Genomic DNA, 27,149 nt, shown 5'->3' with positions numbered 1-27,149 from the left:
GCCAGTGTTTATTGCTTTCCAGAGATTGTCTGGGTCCCTGTTGAGCCTTTTTATATTGCCTACAGTTATCTCAGGTTCAAATTGAGCTCAGGTTATAGTTTTTCTTTTTACTGGGCAATGTGCAAATGTGAAGCTGAACATTGGGGCCATGCATTTAATACAGTGTGTTTTATTAACATAGGAATAGCTTAGAGCGATGTTAATGTATTCTGTAGGACCACTAGTCCCTGTATGAAACCACTACAGGTGTTAGCTGTGACCGTGGCGTCCAATAATGGTGCTCAGCTGCACAAGTGAGAGTTGGACTCGTGGCCTGTGGTTGTGGAGTTGAATGTGGCTCGAGGATGTACTGGAGAACAGCGGGATGGCTCGGCCCACGCTACAACTTAAACTGCTCTCTCATCCATTACATGTGTGCCTCTATTATACATCCCTGTTGCTGCCCATGCTTGCCTCTTACTCCTGCTACCACAATCTCAGTAGCTATTATCCTTGCTTCCCGTCTATCTGAGCATGCCCTTTTTGTTTGTTGACTTGCATCCCAAGAGAAGAAACAGTTTCCATCAATATGTCCTGTACTGGGACAAATTACCTATTATTCACTAGTTCACTTTTCATTGTCATGATCTGTTTGTTGTCTTTGGAGACTGCTAGAGGCAGCAGTAAAGTCTAAATAGGATGGATTTATACTTCAGTGTAATGCTACACACCAGATGTGTAGCGTAGGATTCGATTTACAGTGTAGTGTCGGATTTCATCTGTTGATAGCACCACCGATTTATGCCATACATTACCATTCCACGTCCTGCTTTAACTGTCTTTGCTTTCTTTGATTTCATTTGTGACACAGAGTGACAACGGGAACATCTGCCTTGTCTAGATACTTATTAAATAAGAAGCTGCTGCCTTGAAATCATTAATAGCTGCAGTATGAAAATAGAGTTACAGAGTTAGAGTTAAGACTTAAGACTTAAGAAGTAGGATATCCTGCAGAACAGGAGTGGCAATGCAGACTACTGTACAGAGAGGTTGTTAATGACACTTAATACACTCAATACACTGAGTAAATACCAGCTATAAATAATTTGGGTTGGATAAGATGAAAGCCTTCAGTATTATAACTTAAAAAGATTCTCGAGAACTGAAGTAGTTTTCATGACATTGAGAGCAGCGGGCGTTGATATGTGTTGATGTTTATACCTGTGAATCACCGGCGGGTAGCTGTCATTTCCTGATACCATGTAGCAGTGAATCTCCTGGTTTTTGACAGAATCACTTTTGCATTCTTTGATAGTAACTGTATATCAAGTACTACTGAGATGATTACTAAGCGATTCTCCAAGATAAATTGACGTTTCCTTCCCTATCAATCTTCCCGTTGGTATCAAAGATTTGTAGGAGAAAACACCAGTCCAAGCTATTCTAAAATCTCCCTGCGGCCGCCACAGCCCCAATGTATTTTTCTTTTTTTCGAGGGGATGCCATTAGCTCCAGCGTGCATAGGTTGTGCACCGTGACGTCCCCAAGCACAAATTATAAATCCAGCTTAATACTGAATAAGATCTAGTTTATTTTCTGAGATCTATATTTTTGTTTCTCTGCCTCATTCTGTCTCCCAACTAAACAGGAACCAGACAGATTGGAAGGATGAGCCAAAAAAAAAAAAAAAAGCCAAACCCAAAAAGCAATACTTATTTTTAGAGTGAGCTTCCCACTCTCCTGAAATGGCCCAAATCCAGAAACACACCTAAGGGGATTTGAGAATCCGAGCTCCCGTAGGCTGACAAAATGATGGATGCAGTATTTAACCATAATGTGTTTCCCAATTTTTCTGTAATCAAGGCATTGTAAGTAATGATTATATACCTTCCTAAAAATAAACAAGATCACTTCACAGAGGTTCCTATATTTTGAGAATTGCCGGTTCGCCCCACAGGATCATGACCCATATACAAAGGACTGAAAATCGAGAGGCATTGTGGTCGCCTCCTTTTAGAAATTGTCACCCGAGAGAAGTCCCCACCAGCAGATGCTGCTAAATATAGTTCTGCAACATCAAAGGTCCTCTTTGAAATGTGTGTGTGCTGCTCCGTCAGTAGCTCTGCCTGTGAGGCAAGCTAATCTGACGGGTACACAAGCCCCATGCAGACAGACACAATCAAGAAACTCTCCGCTGGAGGTGCAACACAAACACACACACTCATATATCCACTCGTGCACACACACGCACACATACATTTTTACACAACAATTTTTTTCCAGCAGCTGACAGGGTTCCCTGCTGCTCATTTGCAGTTATAAGCTCTTACAAATTACTCAGTCAGCAGGTTCCAGTTTGATGTTTTAGCTTCGAAGGTCGTACACAGAACATTTTCACTTGGCGGTCTAAAAAAAGAGCATACAGGGTGCCACTTTATTGCATATGATAGTCATGTTTGACAAGTTGATTACTTGAGAAAGAAAGCGACTGCTTTTCATTTTCATTTTCTATTCACTACATTGTTTAATGCCGCCCGGAGAAGGTTGAAATCACTTCTCTGGATTAGAGTTTTGATTGCAAATGTTTTGCTATGCTTATGTAAAGACTTCAGGTCAGAGCTGACAAAGTCTTAAGATACCACTGAGGGACTCTAAGAAACTAATAAACTTTCTCAAGACTTTGCACCACCTAGATGTTTGAGATGATATGACAGGTGATGAGAGTTAGGAGCAGTGAGAAGATGAGGGCCTGGTCATCACGTTTCCTTTTCTACTGGAGTTTTGAACCAGAAAAACCGAAGCTTGTCGGATTGTCAAACAACATCTGACTGTTCCGAGTCTGATAAGCATGCCCTCTTCACGCAGCGCTTTAGCTTCTCTTAAGCTCTCTCTTTTCATTCTTCACATCACTGCTTCATCACTTTTTGTTTGAGCGAGTACAACACAGTGATTGTTTTGGAGGATAGAAGCCTCAGAAAGTGTGCACAGTTTGCGTGATATGAACAGTTATACCATAATCACACTTTGCTACTGTAGTTTTTTTCATCCCTCCGGGGTGTGTACGGCTGTTCAGAACACTTTTTGCCTTCACAAATATTCAAACATTGTCATACACACTAGTTTGTTTCAAGCATACTCTTACAGCACCAGTAAGCCTCTTTAGACAGTTTCAAGCTTCTCTGGCATAACTGTCCCTTTAAGAGTACCAGTTTTTCCCATAGGCTTGTCTCAACAACAGCCTCTTTGCCTGATTAGTTCTCTTTGTGTAATTGAAAGTTTGGAAGTCAGTGTTTGAAATAAATTGAATCCTGCATAGTGCACAGCACAGCAGAGCACCTCTCGCGGGCCTTGTTCCAACCTTGTGTAGTGGTGCAGGAGCAATGTCAATTGGCCTTTTAAAGGCAAATCACCTACCAGAGGTGATCAGTGGCACAGTTGTTCCCCTGCTAACTTTAAAACACACAGATGGATACTTTATACGCTGCAGTGAGGGTCTAACTAGTGCATTTTATGGGCTCCTCTTTTAGTGTGAACAACCCACGCTCAGATGTGAAAACCCATTCAGCACCTCGGGGGTAGAGAGCCTGTGTGTTATCACAGCCGGGATCAGCTTTAACAAGTCTAATTAGTACACGGTGGTGAGGAAGTATTTAGGAAGTCGTTTGTATCTCAGTTTAACATCATAAATACTTTGACACACATTGTTTTAATAAGTGGTGGAGAGATGATTGTCATGTCAGTGAAGTTAACTTATAATTCTGTTATTACAGGGTAAAATATTTTCATTACTTCAGTGTGATGCACTCAGCTGCCAGAGCTGCAGCTCCTGTCAAGGAGTCCTCGACATGCTGTCAGCTCCATGCAAATTGACTTGATTTCTCCTCTTGGTGTCCAAATTGCATCACTTAGCTCCTGAAATGGTACCTTGCCACTCCTCCTCCCTGAAAGCACACTGCTCAAATATTCAGCCTCAGCTGTGCGAGAAGGAAAAGGATAAAAAGGAAAAAAAAAAAAAAGAGGCCACTTAATGAATAGAGCTGGGTCAGGGTCAGCGTGTTTCAGCTCTGGTATGTTCGGATTTTTTCTGAAACACTGACAAAGACGCACTCTTACTTTAAGTCTCCTCTCATTCAGCAGTGATGAGGCGTTCAAAGCTCCAGCGGCTCTAACTCTCCGCTGTTATCTCCTGCAGGCACAACCAGGCAGCCCAAGGAAGGAGAAGTCCCAGGGGTGGATTATAATTTCGTGACCGTTGACCGGTTTATGGAATTGGAGAAAAGTGGAGCCCTGCTAGAGAGCGGAACATATGAAGGTAAGGATTTAGTGAAGTCACGCTTGTGATTGCAGTCAGTCGTCTTTGTGATATTTCTAATTTTTGGTGGAATTTATGCTGCGATGTGGCACCCGAGCCGTTTTTTCTCTGTGTGAGTGACAGCAGTTGGAATGAATGCGAAGACGGGCTCATCACTCTCCTTGTTCACACTATACACGCACGCACTCACAAACATGCCTCCATTCATCCGTCTTCTGGCTTTGTGGAGACAAGAGTATCATCAGTCACGCAGGACACTGAAAGGAATCTTCTGTAAATTCTGAATGAAGAGAAGCCAGCGCGTACACACACACACACACACACACATGCAGTACCTTCATGTTGGCTCTCTCTTGGCTCAGTCCTTCAGCCTGAGCTGTAGTGGCTCTTCAGTTGCCTAATCAAAACAAACACACTATCCACCCTCTCTCCCCTGTGGTCAGACAGGCCTGAGGCTTGGATTTTAAACCACTGGAAAAACTCAGCTTCTCATCTGCCTGGCCACCTCCAACTCTCAGGAGATCCCTGCCATTAAATAGATAACACATAGCGGCTAACTTTCTTCTATTCCACCTGACTTCATTCTCTGTCAGCCTGCCACCACTGCAAAAAGGGGGTGAAAAAACTGCAGTTGGCCAATTTAACGGTCGGTTGCTAGAAGCAATGTTAGATCCTTTTCGACGATGGGAGCTGCCTTCCACGGGGAGAGGGAGATCGGGTTTCTTCTGCTTACTCACTCGGCCATCATTCAGCGTTTCATATATTTTAATAATTTAATGGCCAATTAGATGTGGACGAAAGGGAGAAGGGATGAAATTTAAAAAGGAAGGATGTAATGAGGATCAGCTAGCTGTCGGAGCAGAGTAGAGTTGTTTTTACAAAGAACAGGAAGCTCTCAGGTTCAGTTTGCGCTGCAAGGGTTCAAGGGTTCAAAGAAAGGCTGTGAACTCCTGACATCCCACTGTTAGTCGCTCAGTGTTTAAGCAAATACCTAGAATTAATTGTAAAGCATAATTTATAAGTGGTAGCCTTGATGTTTCTCTGCTTTAAAAAGTCTGGGGGATAATTGCTATGGTTAAAACATTAGTTTTAATCTTTTCATCTCATGTCTGAGAAATCACCTTTATTTTATCAGTTGAATGTGTTTCTAAGTCAGGGATCTTGAAGTTAGATTCTTGAACACTTGAACACTTTTTAACAGTAAGTTTCAACTATAAAGCCTACTTAAAATGGTATATTGTGCGCATATTGAATATTATTTATGCGGAGAAACTTGGAATTCCTTCCTCTCTGTGCAGTAACAAGAATACCGCTCGGTCACATGAGTTTGTATTCCTTCCTTGTCCACTTCTCTTGAATCTGTCTGATTCTGAGCGCTGCTGGTCCTAAATTATATTTGTGTTGGATGATGATTGATTGGATGTTTGACTGTCATAGAATTGTATGTGCCCAGTCTTGGACCTTTGTATCTATGACCCAGATATTTTCTAACGTCGTTGCTCATCTTTCGTACTGATAATTAAAGCAGGAGAGTCTCATGCCCTTCCAAGCCTAAATCACTCAATGTTATCAATAGAGCCCAACTCATCAATCAGCCAGGCCAGTATGTCAACTAATATTATACATGACAGATATTTATATATGCGCATATGTTGGCGAGTAGTGTTTGTGTTTGAAAAGAAGGGCAGTTTATAAAAGCGAGGTTTGTTTTTCAGCTGTAAAATGAAGTGCTCAGTTCAAACAGTATTTTGTATTTTGGTCCCAATCCTTCAGTAACCAGAGGCTCCTTATCAAAAAATGTTTGTTTGTGTCTTGTATTTATGAGAAAAAACAAATATTAGTCACTGCGTCAATATTAAATTCTTCATAAATTGTCAGATATTAAAGGAATATTCTGGGATATCCAACTTGGTCAGCGGTAGGAGGCTTGTGCAGCTTTCCCACAATACAGGTTATTTTGCGTGAATCCTCTTTTCCCCGAATCTCTATAACAGAGTTGGCAAGTGTAAAGTTAGCGCAACCCATAGAGCCACAGTGACCACATGTATGGGAAACACACCAGGATAATCTGGAATGTTTCTTTACAGTTGATATCAGCCTCAAATGTGTAGCCATGATTGGTCTGGCTCAGTCTATGCCAAAAAATGAAAAGGTCCCAAAAAATAACACCTTTATATTTTATATATATAAACATCAAACAAAATCTTGTCTCTAAATGCTTAAAAGTCATGATCTTAATCATGCTTTGGGATTTCTTTAGAAGGTTTCCAAGAATTAGTTTTGGGAATTTGGGAATAAAGACTTTCTTTTTCTCAGCTTTATCAGGATGTAGGTGAGATCGGTGCGGCTGCCGAATGTGACAGCGATTCCACCGTTTACTCAAACTTCAAAGTCCAGGTTTCTGCGATGCTGCAGGTTGTTTAAGTTAACACAAGGAGCACTTGAACCACCTCTTCTTCCTTCTCAGAGGCAAATCTTCAGCTCGTTAAGGCTTCAGGATTTGTGTCTGTGGTTTGGTGGTTCTAAACTCGACAGTCCCTGTAATCTTTTTACAGCTTCTCTCGCTGCAGTATTCATGTTTTCCAGAACATGAACATGATGTTTCAATAGGTCTTTCCACTGAAAGGGAAGTCACCAACTGATTTTTTTTTTTATCTATCTGGCTTTTCTGCCTGTTCCCAAAACTGTCTGCAGTCGCTGTTGGAGTTTGTCTGTGATGCTCAAGCCCAGTGCATTAGAATAATCTCCACAGAGATTATCACACACATCGTCCTCTCATGTCTGATATTCCTGCCAGGGACACTTGAGTGGAGCTGAAGAGGCAGCTACTATAGGCTGATTTAATACAAAACCAAGTGAGAACTACTGCAGACCTGAACTGATTTTGTGAAGACAGTCTTCTTTCATGCTCTTCCATCTCTCGCTCCAGCATCTGTGCCTCATAACCTTGCTATTGTTGTGTGAAAAACACCAAAATGTCAGAAGTTAAAAATGACAGTCCAGCATTCAGCTTGACAACAGTATCTTTTGCAGTTATTTCAGTGGGTTTTGACAATGTTTTACAAGCCTGTGAGTCGCAGACCTTCCTCAAGTCACAAGGGAATTGGTAACCTTTTGATTTTAAGGGTCAGTTCCACTGTAAAAAAATAAAACTATTTCCTTTTACCTCTATGCAGAAAAAGTCATCTTTATTTGCTCCGTTTTTGATATATTCTCTGCTGAGATTTGAAGGAAATTTTGTTTGTTCTCATTAAACCATGGAAAAATGACATTTAAAAAGCTCGACACTTGGATGTCTTCCCATTATTTTTCAGCATTTTATCTCTTTTAAAAGAAGATAGTTTATATAGTTCAGAAAATTCTTTACCGTGACCCTTAAAGTAAAAAAACATGAAGTTATGAGATTTTAACAATGACTGATGGAGACTGTCAGAGGGACTTGGCTGCTGTCAACAGACAAATCGAAGGACAGTGAAATGTGAAATCAACATAGAAGATTGGAAGGAGCTGTTGAGTTAGAGCCAAATGAAAATCTGCAGTTCCCAGAGGTGGGTAGTTGGCTCTGACCAGAGACCGAAACTCAGAGATGTGGCGATTATTCAGTCCAAGCAATGCAGAATCTCACAGTCATACACCATGGAACTCCATGCATGGTCTGATAAGTGATTGATGTGCAGAGGAGAAGATGGAAGAGCTTGCCAGCGACAAATATCCTCAGAAAATGGGTGAAATTAGTTCATGACGTTGTGTGTGCTTGTCAGCTGTGTTGCTTTTGGAGGACCTATTGCAATATTGTAAGACATGATGTGATCTTGAGCCTCCAGCTTGTATGTTCATGGATCAGCTGTCTTTGACACAGAACACCTCATCCTCCCTGTAGCTGGTGCAGTGATGTCATGAACCTCCTACAGCCCCCCCCCCCCCCCCCCCCTCTTTCCTGACTTTCTTTAGTCTTTTGGCCTCTTTGCATTTACATTTACATTAGGTTTAGTTGAATTTACCTCTATCAACGATCTTCTTATTAAAATTTAATGGAATTGCAGGTTTAATTCAAAACTCTGGTTTGTCCTTGTTCCCTTTTGAAATTGACAAAATTGTCAATTGACTTGTTATAGAGAAAAGAGTCTTGCTGGCATTTTTGTAAGGCTAGGTAATATTTACTAGCTTCACCATCTTAGTTTAACCTGTTAGCATGCTGACATTAGTAATCAGAATGACAGGCATAGCATAGCTGAATGTCATTAGTTTTGGAGGTACTTGGTCATAAACTTTTTATTTTACATTTAAATTTTGATGACGGTACTAGATGAAAAGGGATCGGCAAAGTTATTACAATTAGTTGAGAGCTCTTGAGACCTTGACTATCTGTAACAAATTTCATCATCAACCTCACAGTTGTCAAAATATTTAACTCAAAAATCTCCACCTCGTGGTGACGTTCAGACAAGTCAAAGGATCTTACAGCCATTGAAATTCAATCCTCAGTGGACCAGGGGTTCTGTACCAAATTTCCAACAGTTTCTAGGTCACTCTCTCTGAACCACCTGTCTGCCTGATGGTGGGGCTACAGAAAACGTCAGGAGTCCACCAAAGTCATGGAGATTCATCCTTTGTGGACCATGAATGTCACTACAACATTTCATGGCAATCTATCCAGCAGTTTTTGAGATATTTCAGTTTGGATCAAAGTGGTGGACCAGACCACAAACAGACAGACATCCCATGCTGCCAGCATGGCTGAAAATGCGAGACATAAGCATTTAGCATATAAAAAATAGCTCTGGTCTAAATGTCTCACAGCTCGTCCTCCTCTTTGTTCCAGATAACTTTTACGGTACCCCAAAGCCTCCGGCAGAGCCCAGCAGTCTGCTGCTAAATGTAACGGACCAGCTGCTGCCGGGCGCCAGACCCACCTCCGAGGGCAAGAGGAAGCGTAACAAGTCGGTCAGCAACATGGAAAAAGCCAGCATCGAGCCCCCTGAGGAGGAGGAGGAGGAGAGACCCATCGTCAACGGCAACAGTGTTGCTGTCACCCCAGGTCAGCCCCTACACTGACCTCCAACAGACGCAGAGGCAGAGGGCGCTTGAGCCAGAGGCCTCGCCATGACAGCGAGGCCCGAGGTCACGCTGATCTGCAGGAGCTGATAGTCTTATTTAAGTCTTAGCAACGGGCCCTTCTCGGGCGGTTGCCTAGCAACAGACACAGTAACAGATTGGTTTTACATGGATTTCTTCGAAAATGATTTTATGGCAGATTATCACTTTTAATTGGTTACACAAATATCTTTATGTGCAATTTAATGGCCTGATATGTAAACTGTGAATTATAATTCACTCTCACAGCCAGTGATTACCTCTGCAGTCCAAACGGTTTATGATTAAAACATTAGTGCTGTTGCTCTCTAGAATATGATATCATTCATTAAGTGTCATTATCAAGCACTGTCTCAGAGCACATAGCCAGAGGGCATACACATATATTGCTTTCCAATTCAACAGGAGCCTGCGGGCTATTTAAAAATCAACAAGCATGTTTTAAGTGTTTTCTCTCACTTATGAATCAGCCCCATCCAAATCATTGTTATCCTCTCTGCAAATTATGAAAATGAGCAGAAGTGACAACATGACACGCAACAAGGCCAAACCTCCTGAGTTTGGTGTTATTGGTAAAATAATAGAGTAATTTATCCGTATAGATTTTCCTTCAACGCCATTCAGAATAAGATACTAGCATACATCTGAAAGTGTATATATGAGCACACATCCGCACTCACATCCAAACACACTTAGAACATAGAAACCCTTTGAACACAACCCATGATCACATGATAAGACCATCATAAAGGAGGCTTTATGAGTTTGATTTTTGTGATTGCAAATCCAAAACCATGCTTTAGTCCTGTGACTTTCTAAGCTGGTTTTATGGCCGCAGGACAGCCGAGTCTCTCTCAGCAGTCAGAACAGCATGAAAAGTTAAAGTGCTCAGGCACTGATCCCAATTAGTGCCAACAGCTTCTTTTATGTATTATTGTCATTTTTTAGAGATATGTGCACCTTTAAGGAACTGTTGAAGGCCATGTTTTGAGAAAGGAAGGATGACATTATGGTTTTCCTACCACAAGGAACTCAAACACGGTAGGACTCTTAATTTTCTAGAGAAATACATACATGCAGATAAGTCTCTGACATCCTTTACAATAGTCTAATGTAATTATGGTAATTAAACTTTACTTATCTTACTTTGAAAATGTTTACAAAGCGCTTCACAATACAAGAAGCAAAAGAAAAAGAAAGAATGAACATATTTAAATGCAGGAAATTAGATTGGCAAAACAAGATAATGCTGTAAATGTTCAATTAACATAAAATGTGGAACAAAAGTAAAACTTTCTATACAGTACACAGGACATTTCCTGTTCCTGTTGTTTCCTGTTCATGTTTAAAGTGCTTCATAGGATAAATTAAATGCACAAATACAAGACTTGTGGCAAATGTTAAAATAGAACATAAAATGGCAAGTTAAGATAAGTGTGAAACAGTAATAAAACTTAATATGAAGTATAAGACACTTTTCTAAGTTTTTTTAGATAAAACCACGATTTACTGTAAATTAAAAAAAAGATTCCTGCCCCAAAGCACACAAATAGACATAGGTAGTTTATATTGCATGTCCTGAGGTGAGAAGAAGACAATGGTTTTGCCGTAGGTTATTCTAAAGCCCTAGTGGTCCCAATGGCAAAGGCACAATCTCTATTACTTTTCAGATTTGATTTAGTCATGACTCCTTGGGTTTCATCTAAGGACCTTAGCTAGCACACTGGTTCATGAAGGGTTAAAAAGTCCATAATTTCTTGGAAAAATCCCAGCGTCCTGTTGTTATCTACACTGACTCTAAGTCATGCAGAGGACACTGAATGTACTGATTGTGAGCTGAGAGAAAGTACAAGTACAGGGAAATATTTCTGATTCCTATCGGAGGTGTTGAGATGCTCGATAACTTGAGGCTCTGGGCTGTGCAGTGAGCCATGTTGGATGTTAAAGTGGGCTGCTGCGCTCAGCTCAGGAGGAGTTTTGTCTCTGTAGATGGACAGAGTGTGGGCTGACCAGGAGAGCTGAAGGGGAATCAATAGAGCACAGCAGGCTCTGTGATCTAAGCAGATAGCTACCTCGCTCTTTCCCTCCCATAGATTATCTGTGAATCCCCTGCTCTCGTTTGTCCCCTCTCCACTTCCCTCCACCAACTCTCCTCTAGGAAGCACACACACAATTGCCATCTATTTCTCTTTCTTCCATACACACCATTTCTCTCCATCTAACACATTCACACACTGACACAACTCAAACTAGGGCATCACAGCCAGCTTCTCTCTCGATCTCCACCGTCTCCACTGCTTTATTCGTCTTTCTGTCGCATTAACCTCAATCATTCCTCTTTTGCCTTCACCTCGTCCCTCTCTTTCCCGCCAGTCACCACCTCTCCTCACCTGTTTTCTGTCTCCACCCTAACCCTGGCTCGCAATCAATCTCCTTCCCCTGCCTCCTACGTCTCCTTTTCCTCGCTTCACCTCCCTTGTCTCTCACTCTCCTCCTGCCCTTCTCCTCCCTGAGCGATTATGTCGTTCCTGACTCATCCTGCCTTGTTGTCACCTCAGAGTCGAGCGAACATGAGGACAAAAGCACAGACGCTTCGGGGGACATCGCACCGCAGAGCAACCCATCGGAGGCCCCAACCGAGGCGCCCAAAGACAACGGAGTGTCCACAAAAATTGCAGCACCCAAACCAGATGAGAACGACGAGCTAGGGCCACTGCCGGACAACTGGGAGATGGCATACACAGAGAAAGGAGAGGTGTACTTCATAGAGTAAGTGTTATGGCTGCATCAAACCCTGATCTAGGGCTGTTATTCTGGACACAGTGTTCATAAAACTCATTGCACAAAAAATACGGCAATCATCTAAGCAACTTTTAAAGAAGCATTTAATGATTTTTCTGGCTACTTGAAGGCAGCAGAAACTTTAACTACAACAATGGCAGGTTATCATCATATACAGCAGACCGGCACATCCGGGAACTCACGTGAAATAGCCATACAAAACAGAACCAATACAACACCATCAGAATTAAATTAGTTTAAAAGTGGCCCAAAGACACCATGTCAGGCAAATATACAGCCACTCTGCCTGACCCAGAATGCACAAGCTAGATCAAAAAGATTAATTTGATCCACCCTCTTTCATGCCCCTTCAGTCTCCCATCATCAAGCTAGTGCAATAAGGTCCCTCTATAACTCCACTCAGTGACCACAGGTGTCCTTCCCAGACATCTTTTTTACTTTATTGAGCCTCCAGCTTGGCAAAATACCAGGAAAAAAATACTTTTCAGTCCTGCTCTACAAATAGTATGCTAGCTAGCAATAACAGTGTGCTCTGACAACTGGCCTAGCAACCATCATGGCTGACGAGCATCATCACGGGACTTCTACAAACAAACAAAAAAACGAAAAAGACAAAACATTGTACTCAAAAGCTGTCCAAGTATAAAGGAAACAGCCCTTGTGAATGCTCGCATGAGAGAGATCGCTGGAGGATTCTACCGTCCAGTGAGTTTGTATTTTCACTCTCCCATAACAAAATTAAATTGAGCCTGAGTGACTAGATTAAGGCTAGGTAACATCTAAATTTACTTCACTATATTCCCCTCTGTACACACAGAAATACACACTCACAGACCATAATTGATGCTTGGTGGTTTAATGAGATTTAGAGGTCCCCAGTAATACCCTGCTACACAGAATTCTGTTATAGAAGCTCTAAAGTTTAATTCATTGGAGTTGTTAGCTTTTTACAGCTGCAATAAAACAGTGGAGGTGAGTCTTTCTTACACCATAACAATGGAGTTGCAGAACATGGGTTCTAGTGTAGCGTCAGTGAATGTGGCCTGATTCTGCTGTTACAAGAGGTTTTATTGCGTCATTCAGTCATCAGGTTCAACAAGCCCAACAAGCTTGTACGTGTCCTAAACTGCTAGAAATGAAGTTGCAGTTATCCTCCAGCCTGCCACCTGTTGCTGCTTCATGTCTATTTGCCAAACAGAGAAACTTCACGCTCCCACATCCATGAAGCCGATTACACAACTAATGCAGTTAGCCCACTAAATTCGTGACTTCAGTTTTTTTTTTGTCTCGGCATATGTGACGCTGTGCCAAAGTGATAGCAGTTGCCAAGAGGATACTTGTCTTTGATTGGCCTCCATTCAAGATCAATCCGTTTACCTACAGTCCTTGAAGTGAGGCGGCTGAGGGAAGGAGCAGAAGAAGGGTGATGGAGGTGGAGGGAAAAGAAACTGATAGTGATTAAAAATAGTAGATTGAAAAGAAAGAGGGTGAGAGGGAGGACGAGAAAGAGGAAGTAGTAGTAGATATTTATACTATAAATAGTCGTGGATGGCAACTGAAGAGGAAGAGAGGAGACAAAGGGGGAAGGAGAAAACAGAACAAGGAGTGAACTGATGGAAAAGAATTAAAAGCAAAGTAGATTTAACCTTACCTCGAACTGCTCCTTATTTGGCTCCTTTTATTGGCATGGGCCGTCATCTCTCGCTTTTTCTCTTATCCGCAGATGAATTTCAACACCTCGGTTGACACATTTTTGGTTTTGATTGAAACATCTCATCAGATATTTGATGGACAGACGTGCTTCACATCAGTGTAATAGCGTTGTTGTTGTAAGCATGTTAGCAAGCTTAAGTTAGCATTCAGCACAAATGACAGCTGTGACTCGACATAGAGCCTCCAGCAGGGCAGTACAAGCTTTATGTTAAAGACTTTGTTAAAAAAATTTATTTAAAAAATGTTTATAGTTTTAATCACTTTTAAATCTGCAGTAATTAATATTTTAATATGAATATTCTAGGATATTTTGGAGGGATTGTGAATAAATATTTTAATAAATTCATATTAATGTTGTGAAAAGTGTCACTGAGTAACAAACCCACAATTAGAGAATTAAGCAACTCTTCAGCTCTTAGGAGCTGTTTTGCATCTTTTAGCTTATTGTTTAGTTTTACAGCATCACATGATGCTCACATAACCTCGTCTCTGGTGACAGCAGGCAGACAAAGTTAGCAACTGCTGTGGCAGCTGAAGAAATTTGAACATCTACTATTGCAGCTAAAAAGCCAAATATTGTCTACAAGGGTTGGTGGAGCCCAAAACAAAGCTAAAAGGAGAGTAAATATCGGACTTATGTTTGTGCGGTGGACAGATGTATGATGTTGCTTTATGTCTGCTGTATGTGTAAAACATTTACAAACACTCTCTCTGTGACAACTTTATAAAGCGATAATATGTGAGGTGTGTTATCAGCTTGTTCCTCTGCTTCCAACTAGCCAAAAGGTTAATAATGCCGTTTTAACATCTGTATAGATTCACATTTTACATAGCTTTTACTTTTTTTTCTACTATAGATTGTTATTACAGTCATTGTTGCGTGCCTTGATCTGTGTCTTTAATGAATGATTGCAAACAAAATTTCCTTTGGGGAAAAAAGTATTGAACAGAACACGGATACAAATAGGCCTCTTTGCTGGATTCTCCTCCTTCATCTTCTCAACTCAGTTTTTTACTGTAGGCACCCTGTGTGCACCTCCCCTGCCCTCCCTCTCCCTACTGTCATCATGAAGGGAGGCCATTGTGGCTCCAGAGCTTCAGACGAGCCGTGGAGATGCATCGAGTTTCTTTGGCACACCATCATATCTGATGTAGATCCAGCTTTCTGCCTCAGGCTCTGGATGAATCTGCCAAACCCACAGCTGTTCCCCTCCATCACTCCCTCAGTCACCCCACATTCTGCCCCTTCCTCCCCCCCCTCCTCCTCCTCTGCCTGCTAAGTAAGCAAATTAAAAGTATTGATTGCCATCTTGTTAACCCAAAGCTTTTTTTTATTTTCAGCCCTCGGCTCTCTCGTCACCTTTTTTAGAGGCAGGCACACAAGGGAGTCTCATCTTTCCTCTCTGAAATGATTCTCCGGCTGAATTAAGAATCCACCAACCTCCTTCTCTCTTTCTGCCAAGTCTCCTCTCTCTCGCCATCTATCACACTCCCTCTCACTCTCTCTCTGTCGTCTCTTCACAGCCACAACACCAAGACAACATCGTGGCTGGACCCGAGGCTGGCCAAGAAGGCAAAGCCGCCCGAGGAATGCAAAGAGGATGGTGAGTGCAGCATTTTTATTTTCTATTCTTCTTTTCTCTCAGATTTTTTTGCTCCTCATGTTCATTTACTTTAATTGCACAACTTCCCCACAGCATCTATTTTACAAAATTTAAACCTTGCCTGTTGATCCGACAAGATGCTTAGTGAGATAATTTCAAGACATAAATTCAATTAGGGAAGATTCGCTGATTTTTGCGTGCCATCGCAGAGGTTTTATTTTTTAGGAGTTATATGGTGACAGTGCCGGTGTGTGTGTGTGTGTGTTAGTGTGTGTGTGTCAAACCCGGTCGCTGTGGATAGGAAGTCCCGTGATATGTGTGTCTAAAGCCCAGATCCAGAGAGACTGGAGCTTACAAAGACTTCTTTATTCTCAATTGAGAGAGATGTGGCGTGTCCTTCACCCTCCCACACACACGACAAATACAAAAGAAAGGAGAAGGATGAATGTCAATGCAGGGAGCATTTATAGACGAGCCTACATATATACGAGTGTGTCATCTATCTCTTTTGCCCTCACCTTCCCTGCCCACTTCCCCATTCGTCTTTTCTTTATGTGTGCAACCGAGAGGAGATTTATCGCCTGAGTTATACACAGGGAGTTGGTTGAAGGACTGGATTTGGAGATGGACAGAGACAACAAATGAGAAATGACAGTCGCTTTTCTGAGTGTGTGTCTGTGTGACTGTTTTGGTATATGTTCATGGCGGTAGGGTGGGGGTGTTTGTGTGCATATTCCTGGAAAACGCATAACCACAAGGATAGTGTTTCTCTAAAAATACACTCAGCTCTGACACGCACACACACACGCAGACAGAGACTCATGCAGACAGACAAACAAGTGTGCTGCTGGCTCAAACAGTGTTTTCAAATTACTCCAAGTATCACCTTTAAACGGCCTTGTGTGACAGCTGTGTAGGACCTTCGTGTGGTTTGTTAGTTGGTTTTTTTTATTATCAATTCATCTCCCGGCTTCTTTTTTGTTTTGTTTTGTTGTCTACAAATGTGACAAAATAGTGAAAAATATCCATCACAAGCTCCCAGACTCAAAGATGATGTCATCATACTGCTTATTTAGTTTAATCAACTGTCCAAAAGCCAAAAAAGAAATCAATTTCCAATTATATTAAACAGTCAGTCCACCACTTTGGTCCGGACAGAAATATATCAACAGCTATTCAAAGAATAGCCACGACGATGGTTCAGACGTTCATGTCCCCTTCAGGATATATTCTAAATTAATCACATTTCTAGCTGCCCCAGTACTCAACTTTGCTGTGTTTACTGCTAATTAGCAAATGTTAGCATGCTAGCAAACATGGTGAATATAATTAACCCTGTACAGAACCTGTCCGTCAGTATTTTAGCATCTTCTTGTGAGCATGCTAGCAGGCTGGTGTTAGCATTCAGCAAATTGTTCGAGATTTATCTTATGTAAATCAGCTAGTCAGTTAACTGACTGATAACTGATGAATACCAGAAAGTTTTAATTGGAAAGTATGTTGAAGTGTAAAACACTTACTTTTGAACACAGCTTGCTTGATAGTATTGGAATAGCTAAAACTCCTGTACACATTTGGTACCTATAGCGGGATAAAACAAGTGATATTTGCAGATGTTGTTTGACTGCAGCAAAGAGTCAAAGAAAAAGAAATGATGCCTGGTCTGAAAACATGTGCCGAGTGGTGGCATTAAACATGGGGACCGCTGTCTGTTGACACGTTACCTATTTTACCCGTCCAAAAGAATTGCCTTCCTGATCTTACATTTTCTTCAAAAGGCGTCCCCTTTCCCTTTCAATCTTCAGACATTAAAGGGAGAAAGATCTCCAAGATGATGAAATGACTCAGAAACAAAGGAGGTGAGGAATTAGTTTTATCTCTAGCACTTCCAATCCTATTTATCCACCAAGGACGCTCCACAAGAGGAGATGTGCTGATATTAGTGAGGATTGTTATTGATCTGGTCGGGCGACTAATCCAGTTAGTCCCAGCAGAAGGGAACACAGTGCTTAATGGTGGCTGCTGGTCTGCATGTGAGTAGACATACATTGCAATTGTAATTGAATGAAGGTCCGTCTGTTCTGGGTCAGTTGAGAGTTGACAGTCTTGAAATAAAATCTTTCAGTGGAATTGCTTTACTTTGTGCTACTTGCATTTGTTGCACAAATTGCAACAAAAATAAACAACATGAAAACATTTAGCAGGCTCTAGGGATGGCAATGTCTGTTGGTCCATCACTTTGGTCCAGACTGAAATATCTCTTGGACATTGACAGCCATGACGTTGGGTCTTTTGGTTCAGGCTTTTTTGATTGTCAGAACTAAAAGTGTGCTCCCAGTTGAAGAGGTTTACGTAAGCAGCCATATGAGAGGTGTGTCATTCACTCCATACGTCCACAGTCTGGTGGTACCAGCCTCCCCTGAGAGCTGAGCTCAGTTAAGGAGGGAAAAGCTGCTTCTGTAAATTTGGTATTGATTGGTGGAAAAAGGTAGATGTGTGTGTTCGTGTTTGGACCTGAGCCATGCTCTGATAAGCGCTAACAGGATCCCAGGGTGGAGTCTGTGAGCTGTGACGGGACAACAGGCTGAGGGCGGAGGAGGAGGAGGAGAGTTGGTGTGTTAAGTGGGACTTTGAGTATGGAAGGAAACACACACCATCAGTGTTGTCAGCAAAATTAATGTTTTAAATTGAAAGAATATTAGTAGGTTTTGGTTCTCTCCCAGCCCCAATTTCATGGCTGGTCAAAGTTGAGCCAGGAAGTCAGACAGATTGGTTCATAATTTTGCTGCTGGCCTTCATCCCTTTTCTCCAAATACGTTTGGCAAATCTGGGGGTTAATTTAACAGTTGTATAATCATCTGACTGCTCGTGCTTCTTGCCCCATGGGATGTGTTTTTAGTGATGTCTCTGTGTTTCTAGGTTTCAGTAATGAACTTGGTGAGTACAGTGTTGTTATTGATGATAGAAATAATGGACTAAACAATGAGAATAAGGCCTAAATCGTATTAAACCATGATAATCCTTTGAAAATACTCATTATGCTGAATGCCCCCTCTCAGAGTTAACATCTATCAATACATGCAGTATAACCATTTGATTGATATTACTACTAATGTATTAACCTTTGAAGCAGAGCTTAATTTACCCACTTAATGCATTGGCAGTTTGTTTAATCTTTAACAATTATCATATTTTAAAGGATGATCAAACATTTTGTCTGTTATACCATAACCTGCATAACAAGTGGTAACTGTAGCAAATGTAGTTTCCCTCTAAAATGTAGTAGAATATAAGTGTAAAGTAGCTTAAAATGGAAATACAATATATTAAACATAGATATAAAATCTGTGTTTTAAGCAAAGCACTTGAGTAAATGTTTTCAGCGCCGATAAACACAACTTGTTCTCTCTCATGTTTAAAGTCAGTTGCAACACATACAACCAGATTCTGTCAAAATAAGCAGAGAAATGTGTGTTCGGTTCAGCGCGCTCATTGCTGCGCGTTCAAAGGAGCATCGGCTCCAGTGAAGACAGAGCAGTTGACATCACAGACGCCTTGTAGTTACATAACTGTATTTCTCCCTCTCTCTCTCTCTCTCTCTCTTTCTGCCTCCATCTTTCTCACCTCCTCGCTCTACCTCCATATCCATCGTTGTCCCCCTCCCTCTCCCGCTTTTTCCTCCCGTCTCCTCTTTTTGTTTTGGTTGACAGAAAGAACGAGGAGAGGCTCTTTGCAGAACCTCGCTGTTTGCTTTTATTTCCCCTCACTCTCGTGCTCTTAAAGTTGGTTGCTTTTTTTGGTATTCTCCCCGTCCTGCCAAATATTTGTTGGCTGTGAAAAAAGGGAAGTGAGCAGGCCCTCTGCTGTCTCATTTGATTCTTCACAAATTCAGCCAGTTTTTCACCTTAGGTACGCCCAAGCAGTTGGAGAGAATCCCCCGATAAGTGAATTAAAATCGGACAAAACTGTAAGGTGTGTCTCGTCACTCTTCCAGAGTGTTTCGTCAGATGACAGCGTGTCCTGTTGGGGGGAAAAGCTGTGCACATATAGCTGTATGTACAGTATATGAATGAACGCAGACACAGAGGGGGATTATGACTTTGATGATGCTCAGGTTTGAAGGATTTTAATCGTGTTAGAGTGCTCCTTTGTATTTCGCCTCTGTGTATCCCAGCAGACGGCACTTGTGTGAAAACAGAGAGCACCAAACCTAGACGTGTAATTACATTCTGGTCATGTGAGGAGCTTCACGGGCAAAGAGACAAAGTTATTATCGTCTCTCGCAGACTAGCGTTGGACTCCCTTCTCGTTGTCTCTCCAAGGGAAATAGCAGGGCTCGTGATTTAGTCATTTTTCTTTTCTTTTCTCAGGTGTACTGTTTTGTAAAAAAAAAAAAATTTTTAAAAAGCCGTCCTGTGTGTGTGTGTGTGTGTTTTTGTGTTCTTCCTATACTTCATCACTTATGTCTAGATGGATGTTACTGTACAAGGCCGGCTCCTCCAGCCTGGGACGTGTCACCTCTGCTGTTTGCTCTTTTTAGCCGGCTCAGTGGGACCTTTGAGATAGATTTTGTGATTTTTGTGGGAAGCAGGAAGTTTTTAGGGGACGCTGAATGTGAGCGCGCACTCTCTTTCCACACCGCATGTGCAGTCCTACAGGTGAGTTATTATAGACGGAGAGACGCAGCGCCCTCCTTCACCTTGAGACTCCTGCAGCAGTCGCAAGCGGAGTAGCGGGGAGGGGCAGGTGAAGCTGTCTGCAACATGATTGATGGGAGTATTTTGAGAACATCCCCAGCAGAGCATGCCTGAGGCTTGGAGATTGGAAGGAGGAATCAAAAGACTGTGTGTGTGTGTGTGTGTGTGTGTGAGTGTGTGTAAGCTGAATTAGCTGTCTGTGTGTGTGTGTGTGTGTGTGTGTGTGTGTGTGTGTGTGTATCATCTTATAGTAAGTAATACTGGGCAATAAATCAATATATTCATTATTGAGTGGAATTTGGTCATCATAATATCAAGATACATCAAGATGTGTCTTAATCATAGTCATTACAGTAGAAGGATAAGGTTGGTGATATTTTATGCTTTTCTTAATGTCAACAAATCCCAATAAAAGCTCAAATCCAACAATAAATTGAGTATTGTTTGTGTAACCAGCTTCCACACACACACACATGGACCTGGGGACATTACATTACCATTAACACATGCACTGCATCCCTCACACACTGTCCTGCTGCTGGAAATAGAGTTTGCGCTTGAGTGCGCTACAAAGTAACTGTGACCAGTTCTTCTAGGAAATTACTGAGTCTTTTTATGAAACTGTAATATATGTATTTGTGATCTGAATTAAAGATTTACAACTTCAGTAGGAACGAATGAGCCGAGCGCTGACTCAGAAAGTGTTGACAGACGGACTAATGCAATGTTGGTTTTGTTTTTTTCATGTGATTAGTTGAAAATTAGAAGAATACACAGTGGATTATCGCCAGCCTTATCTTTCAAGTAATTGAGTTTGAGTGTTATAGCTCTGAAAAAAGGAACAGTGAATCCTCCTTGTATGAGTTTCATATTGTAAATTCACATTACACATCATTTTGAAGCTGTTTCCTAGAGCAACTATTGTGCTGCTTAGATTGTGTAGTTATGTATTGATCTTAAGTATTGCTTTTGTCCATATTACACAGTTCTAGTTCCAACCTGGTTATTTTATTTGGAACCTGTTTCTCAGTTGAATTTCCAGAAAATGAATCACAATATATATTAGAAAATGTTCAGTATAATCTCCGGAGTGAAAGTATGCAAACATGTCCAACCAACAGTCCAAAACCATCATAAAAAAACCAATATTCACGTCTGATAAGCTGAAACTTTGAATTGTTTGTCAGATTTGTATGTCAAATAACTTTTAAAAGATTTGAAAAATTACTTCATCACACGGTGTGTGATCTAATTTGATGCACTTAAATGTGAAGAATTAAGATTTTTTCAAATGAGCTTTTCTTCAGTATGATGCAAAGACTGTGACATTAAGAAATTTAAAGCAAAAGAGAATTGTGTAATTCATTTTTACACAATATTTTCCTCAAAGGTAAAACCTTTTTACGTTTTTTATTTGTTTGATCAGACTTTAATTGAGTTAGAAATGAGCTGAATCTAATTAATCGTATTGCACAAGTTTATCTAATCAAGCATCCAGGAGGCTACTATCAAACAAGCGACTCTCTGTAATTATTCTATTAAACACCCAACAATTCAGACCTGGAGTTAAGATGCACTTTGGGTGATCCAATCACAAGTGGGCAGCTCAGTGTACAGGTATGAACGCACCTATTGAGGTCACACTGAGATCCGATTCCTGAGGCTACATTCTGCGGTAGTCTGGACCACATATGGCCATAATCCTTTCGCAGTGTGTACACGATTGTATCCACTGTTACAGTCTGTCCCCGCAGTCTGACACCCTCATAGCAACATTTCATACATGTACAGATTTGCATATAGAGCGGGGAGGTGAGATCTGATCAGAAGTGTTCATTGAAGACTCATGTGAAGACGCACTCTTAATATCAGGTGTGAAGTGACTTCTCAGGATCACCCAAGACGCGTGTTAACGCTATGTATTAACAGGAGTAACAGGAGTACAAAGTAGCGCTTTCTCTCCTCCACTCCTGACCCCACAGGAACGAGGAGAGGGTGTATTGCAGATGGAAAGTAGAAGGATAGAAAGTGTGTGTGTGTATTCATGTGCAGCAGTGAGTGTTTTCACATAGAGCTAGCCAAATAAACCAGAACTTTGGAGGCAAAAGAGGAGAGAATAAGTGCCAGGTCACAGTTCAGTACATCTCCTTCTGTCCCTGGAACGTCCTGATAAGCTACAAGCTCGTGAGTTCAGTTTTTTTTCCTCATTTTTATTCTGGCGCTTAACTAATGTCTGCTCACTCTGAGACAGAGACCAGTGGGACTCTGCAGTAGAGGGAATGTAAGGACATGAATTTCTCCACAGCACAGGTGCATTTAACAGGAAAACAATTTGTGGAAAAACAGTAGTTCATTGAAATGGAGCATAAAACACCAGAGAACAGTGTTGCCAGCAAGTGACGCAATTAACTGATTTGTTGTCAGAGTCATGGCTGTTGCATTGACCTTCCTGTCACAGTCGAGATGTATTGGTTTGTTAATCATCTTCTAAAAGACTTGAATCGAGAATCCTAATGGAAAAAAATGCACTTGTGGTTAATGTCAGTTGGTCTGTGATGTGAAAATATGTCAGTAAATCTCGTGCATCAATCTCTGTCAACCCCTGTCCCTGCCTGTGCAGTTTTATCACACTCTAAACAGATATGCAGCTATATGGCACTATGACTGACTCTGGCTATTAATATGACTGAGCTTGTGCACCTGTCCCCAGGGATCCTTAGCATATTGATTGTGGAGTTACAGAAACATAAGCACATAGTCAGCATGTGTGCCTCATGTCAAATCCAGCGCATTACCAGAGCTTCAAACTTTCAAACAGAAGTCAAGTCTTCATAAGTGAACTACAAGTGAATTATATATGTAGTAGCTATATGACAAAGGCCTAATAGATACGTATTTAAGGTAGGTGGCTAATTAATGTCTTTTATTGAGATAAGTCTTAAGTAATGGCCCCTGTCAACAATCACGAATCCTGGTAAAATATTACCATTAATCCAAAACTGTGGTTCTACACACACACAATGTGAGACACGTTCGTCAATGCCAATTTAGAGGTTTGGTGACCAAAGACAGCCTGTCTCAGAAACTTAGGACTCAAGAGTTACTTATGACGACTGCTACGCCCACATCTGCTACATTTCACAACATGTGATACTTGCGGTGGTACACTTGCTACTGCTGCAATGTAAACATCCAAAGATAAATACACGTAGGCACAGTAGTGAAGTGTTTTTTATCATGGATGTACCTCCATGGCGCCATTTTTGGAATTAAGTCTAAAAAAATATTAAGGTCACTTCTTGCTTTTTTTCTTCATTTTCAAACATGCATGAATGAGAACGCTCAAAATTGTGACCCATAAAAATATTGACTCAAAAAGATATTACTCAAAAATTATATTGTACTAATTACTTATTACCCCTTTCTACAGTAATATGAATGCGTATTACTCTCTGTGAACAGTTGTTTTTTTACACTGCTCGTGAGATTATTTTTTCGTTGCAACCAACAAAATTGGTAAATGTGTTTTTTCTCCTCAAAATTTACACTTCACATGTACACCTCTGTGCGAATTGCCAGTAAGAGGAGAGCCTTCATGGCTTCAAACCGGCAATTTTTCTCTGCAGTCTGTGAATCCATAAAAGTTTGTTTACAGGTTAGATAAAAAGCATGCCTGTGGGGGAAAGTAGGGTTGCAACGTGTTTTTTCTGAGAGCAATTGTGATATTATTACAGGAATTTTATCACTAATTTGTTCCACTACTCGTTACTGGGGAAAGTAATATTATTACTGTAACACATTACTACCCACCATGGGATACCTTTAAATCTGAAGTCTACAGCTCTGTGGATCACACCTCCTGAAGAGGGGAGCATTAGTCAGCAGTCCAATTAAACTTGCTGTCCAGGCTCTGCCTAGTGAAACACAGGAAGCTAATTCATCTGTCTTTCAGTAGAGATTTTTTTCTGCAAAATCGTGTTTACAATCAACGAGCTCAGCAAGGGTCAGAAATTATTGCATCTGACAGGGTCAGTTAGCTTCCCGCAAAGCACTCTGCGTTCTTTTCTTCACTGCTTCACTTCTTTTCGTCTTTGCTTTTGTTTGTGACAGGCACGATAGTGACTGTCAGCACACAAACAGGAAAATGTTTCTCTTGTTGATTGGAGAGGAATCCAAGCTTATGAATCATCGGTTATACTGGAAATATTGAGGCTGAGCTCTGTTCATCAGTGCTTTCAGGTACTCTGAAAATAAAATGTCACAATCTGTCATTTTAGCTCTGTTTAGATGTTTTATGAGAGAGAAAAGGTAGAATATTCAAGGAGAGTATCGTCAAACATTTGGTTGTGTTTACTTATGATACAATAGGGGTTATTAGATCTATCAGAAGATTGATCTCCACCTGTAAAATTTCTGCTGATCTTCACAATGGACCTGAAACCAGGGATAATATTAAAATAAATGGCTTCATTATTCTGCAAACTTTGAACATGGTGGGAATTGAATTCACAGGTGATTTGAGTGTATTAACGTTCAGTTGGGCATGTGGGCAGTGGGCTTTGTCCCTGCTACAGGGTAGGTCTGTAGGCTTTCTCTTCATAACAACTCCATACTAACAAGAGCACAAATAATAAGCTCGAGATATTACACTACACGCTACAGGCCCTTAGGAAACCTTTTGACTTTGTGGAATTCAGCACCTTATGAAATTTGTTTGGCTTTGAATAAGAGAATAAGCCAAATATTGCATACAATTTACTGAGGCCTGGAGATTTCAGCCATGTTAGCGTGTGTCTGTGAATGGCAATGTCAGTCAGTGGGTCCACTACTTTGGTCAAGACTGAAATATCGTGACTATTGGATGGATGAGTGAAAGTCTATTCTTGGAGAGTTGTACAGTATGACTCCTTTTGTTGCTCCAGAGGCAGCCACATGAAATCAGACAAAGTGGCTTGTGATTTGAAGCTGACCGACAACTTCTCATAGCTGCTCTGTGCTACCGTGTTAGCTCACTGAATGAGAGTCTGTCGCTGAGCAGCGTCTCTCTCTTGTTCTTCGGCTCAGTGGGTGTGAAACCTACTCTGCTGCTTGGTTAGCTCACTGAACAACTCACGGTTATGGGATATCAAAATCCTATTTGTTTTACCTTAGAATACATATCCGTGAATTCAATATTTCAGAGGGGAAACTCAGTAAGGCCAGTATTGTTCACATTTTCTTTCTTGCCTATGGCATTTGAGAGAGTTTCCAGCCTAGCTCCCATTTCAGTTTGAGGTTTACATAATTGAGGCTGAGCTGTACTACAAAAAATGGGCTCTGCAGTAGGTCTGACTGCACCCTTGCTGACAACACCAGCATACTAAACTCCTTTTATTTGTTCGAAAGCCTATATGCTGTATATTTCATTGGAGTGTGCCACCAATTGTGGCCAGTGGATTTTGTGTCCATATTGACCAGTACAAACTTTCATTAATCAGTCGTGGGAAGTCTTTAACAGTAAAGTCACTCGATCGAATATGCACTGCATTCAAAGAGGTCATGATAAATGAAGCTCAGCACCCAGTGCAATATTCAGAAGGTAAGGACTTTAATTTTTGGTGACTACAAAAGGCTCGAGGCGCTGAAAATGATTCAGTTCAGCCGGTTTTCTCCTAAAAAGACAGAAGAAGAGAGAGAATGTAAGGACACAGGACATGAGTAAATTCCTATGGTGTCTATGGGCTATGTGGTTTGCCACCCTGTTCTTCAGACCAATTTAGAAAAAGCAGAATAAAAAATGCACAAGCTTGTGAGCATGTAACTTCAAAAAAGCCTTTTTTCTGTGACAGCGTTTGGGAATGTAAGATGAGAGAATACTTTAGGAAGAAAGAAGTAGAGATGGAAACAGAGAAGAAGGTGAAATAAGGTAAAGAGGAGAAAGAGAAATACTATTAAGTGGTACTTGGGGAGAGAAAATGTGGGGAAGATGCCAGGATGCCTCCTGCTGGTAGTAAGTGGCCCTCCATCTGTGACTGCAGGATGGATGTTGTGGCATGACTAGAGATCGCAAACATTTTTCCCCATTGCTTCGGGGCTCCATCATAAGAGCTGCTACCTGAAAATTTCACACCAGCTTGACATTTCCGTCCTGAACGCATGCAGCGTGGCAGTGATAAGCTGTGTCGGCTTTATATGGCATACACGCGCTCTCTCATACATGCTCTCTCTCTCTCTCTCTCTCTCTCCCTCTCTCTCCTTGTCCCGGGGAGTTAGCACTCCATTGTAGGCTGCTGACAGAGAGTTTATATACAGCCAAACAAAACAGAGCGAGCAATGAGACAATCCCCCTAAGTTCAGCATTTATCAGCACACTGCACAGTGAACGTAACAGTGTGTGCGTGTGTGTGTGTGTGCGTGTATGTGTGAGCACTATAAAGCAAGACTTGAACTTGTGCTGAATAGTGACCACAAGCAACACATACACAGGATGATTGTAAATTCTAAAACACAGAGTAATAGTAGTAGTAGTAGTACTAGAGAGGAGTCATGACGCTCATGATCAAACTGAGTACCAACAATGTTCGGTGTGCTAACATCAGCTAACGTGCCACTATAAGCTACCAGTCAAGCCCGACTAAGTAAGGCTGTAGCAGCAAAATCCTGGAGTCAAACACTGAATTTGACTTGTGAATTCAGCTTTTTATTTGTAGGAGAATGAATGTGCTACTTGTTTTATTAAAAGTTACACTGGTTCATTTGAACGTGGCTGCAGAAAATTAAGAAAGAAAATTATAACATTGTATCCACAAAGTTGAATGAGTAGTTTGACATTTTGGGAAATTACCATCTAGACAGAATCCTCTAATTCTCACCATTTAACACATTTAGAGGTGTTGGTCAGCATATGTTTTAGCTTTGCAGTGAGCCAGGCTAGTATTAGCACTAAGCTAAGCTAATCACTTCTTGGCA

General features: G+C 41.2%; 1 protein-coding gene across 1 annotated transcript in view; it reads left to right on the top strand.

Moving 5' to 3' along the window:
• The window catches only part of magi2a (membrane associated guanylate kinase, WW and PDZ domain containing 2a), a 212,417-nt gene that overhangs the window by 130,875 nt on the left and 54,393 nt on the right, over positions 1-27,149 (top strand). The window contains exons 4-7 of the mRNA XM_070853563.1: positions 4,172-4,291; positions 9,114-9,329; positions 11,944-12,154; positions 15,425-15,504. Coding sequence (XP_070709664.1) covers positions 4,172-4,291; positions 9,114-9,329; positions 11,944-12,154; positions 15,425-15,504 — 627 coding nt within the window. The remainder of the gene's footprint in view (positions 1-4,171; positions 4,292-9,113; positions 9,330-11,943; positions 12,155-15,424; positions 15,505-27,149) is intronic.

Source organism: Pempheris klunzingeri, chromosome 22, assembly GCF_042242105.1.
Source record: "Pempheris klunzingeri isolate RE-2024b chromosome 22, fPemKlu1.hap1, whole genome shotgun sequence".
Classification (NCBI taxonomy): Eukaryota; Metazoa; Chordata; class Actinopteri; order Acropomatiformes; family Pempheridae; genus Pempheris; species Pempheris klunzingeri.
This window is presented reverse-complemented; position numbering and strand designations above follow the sequence as displayed.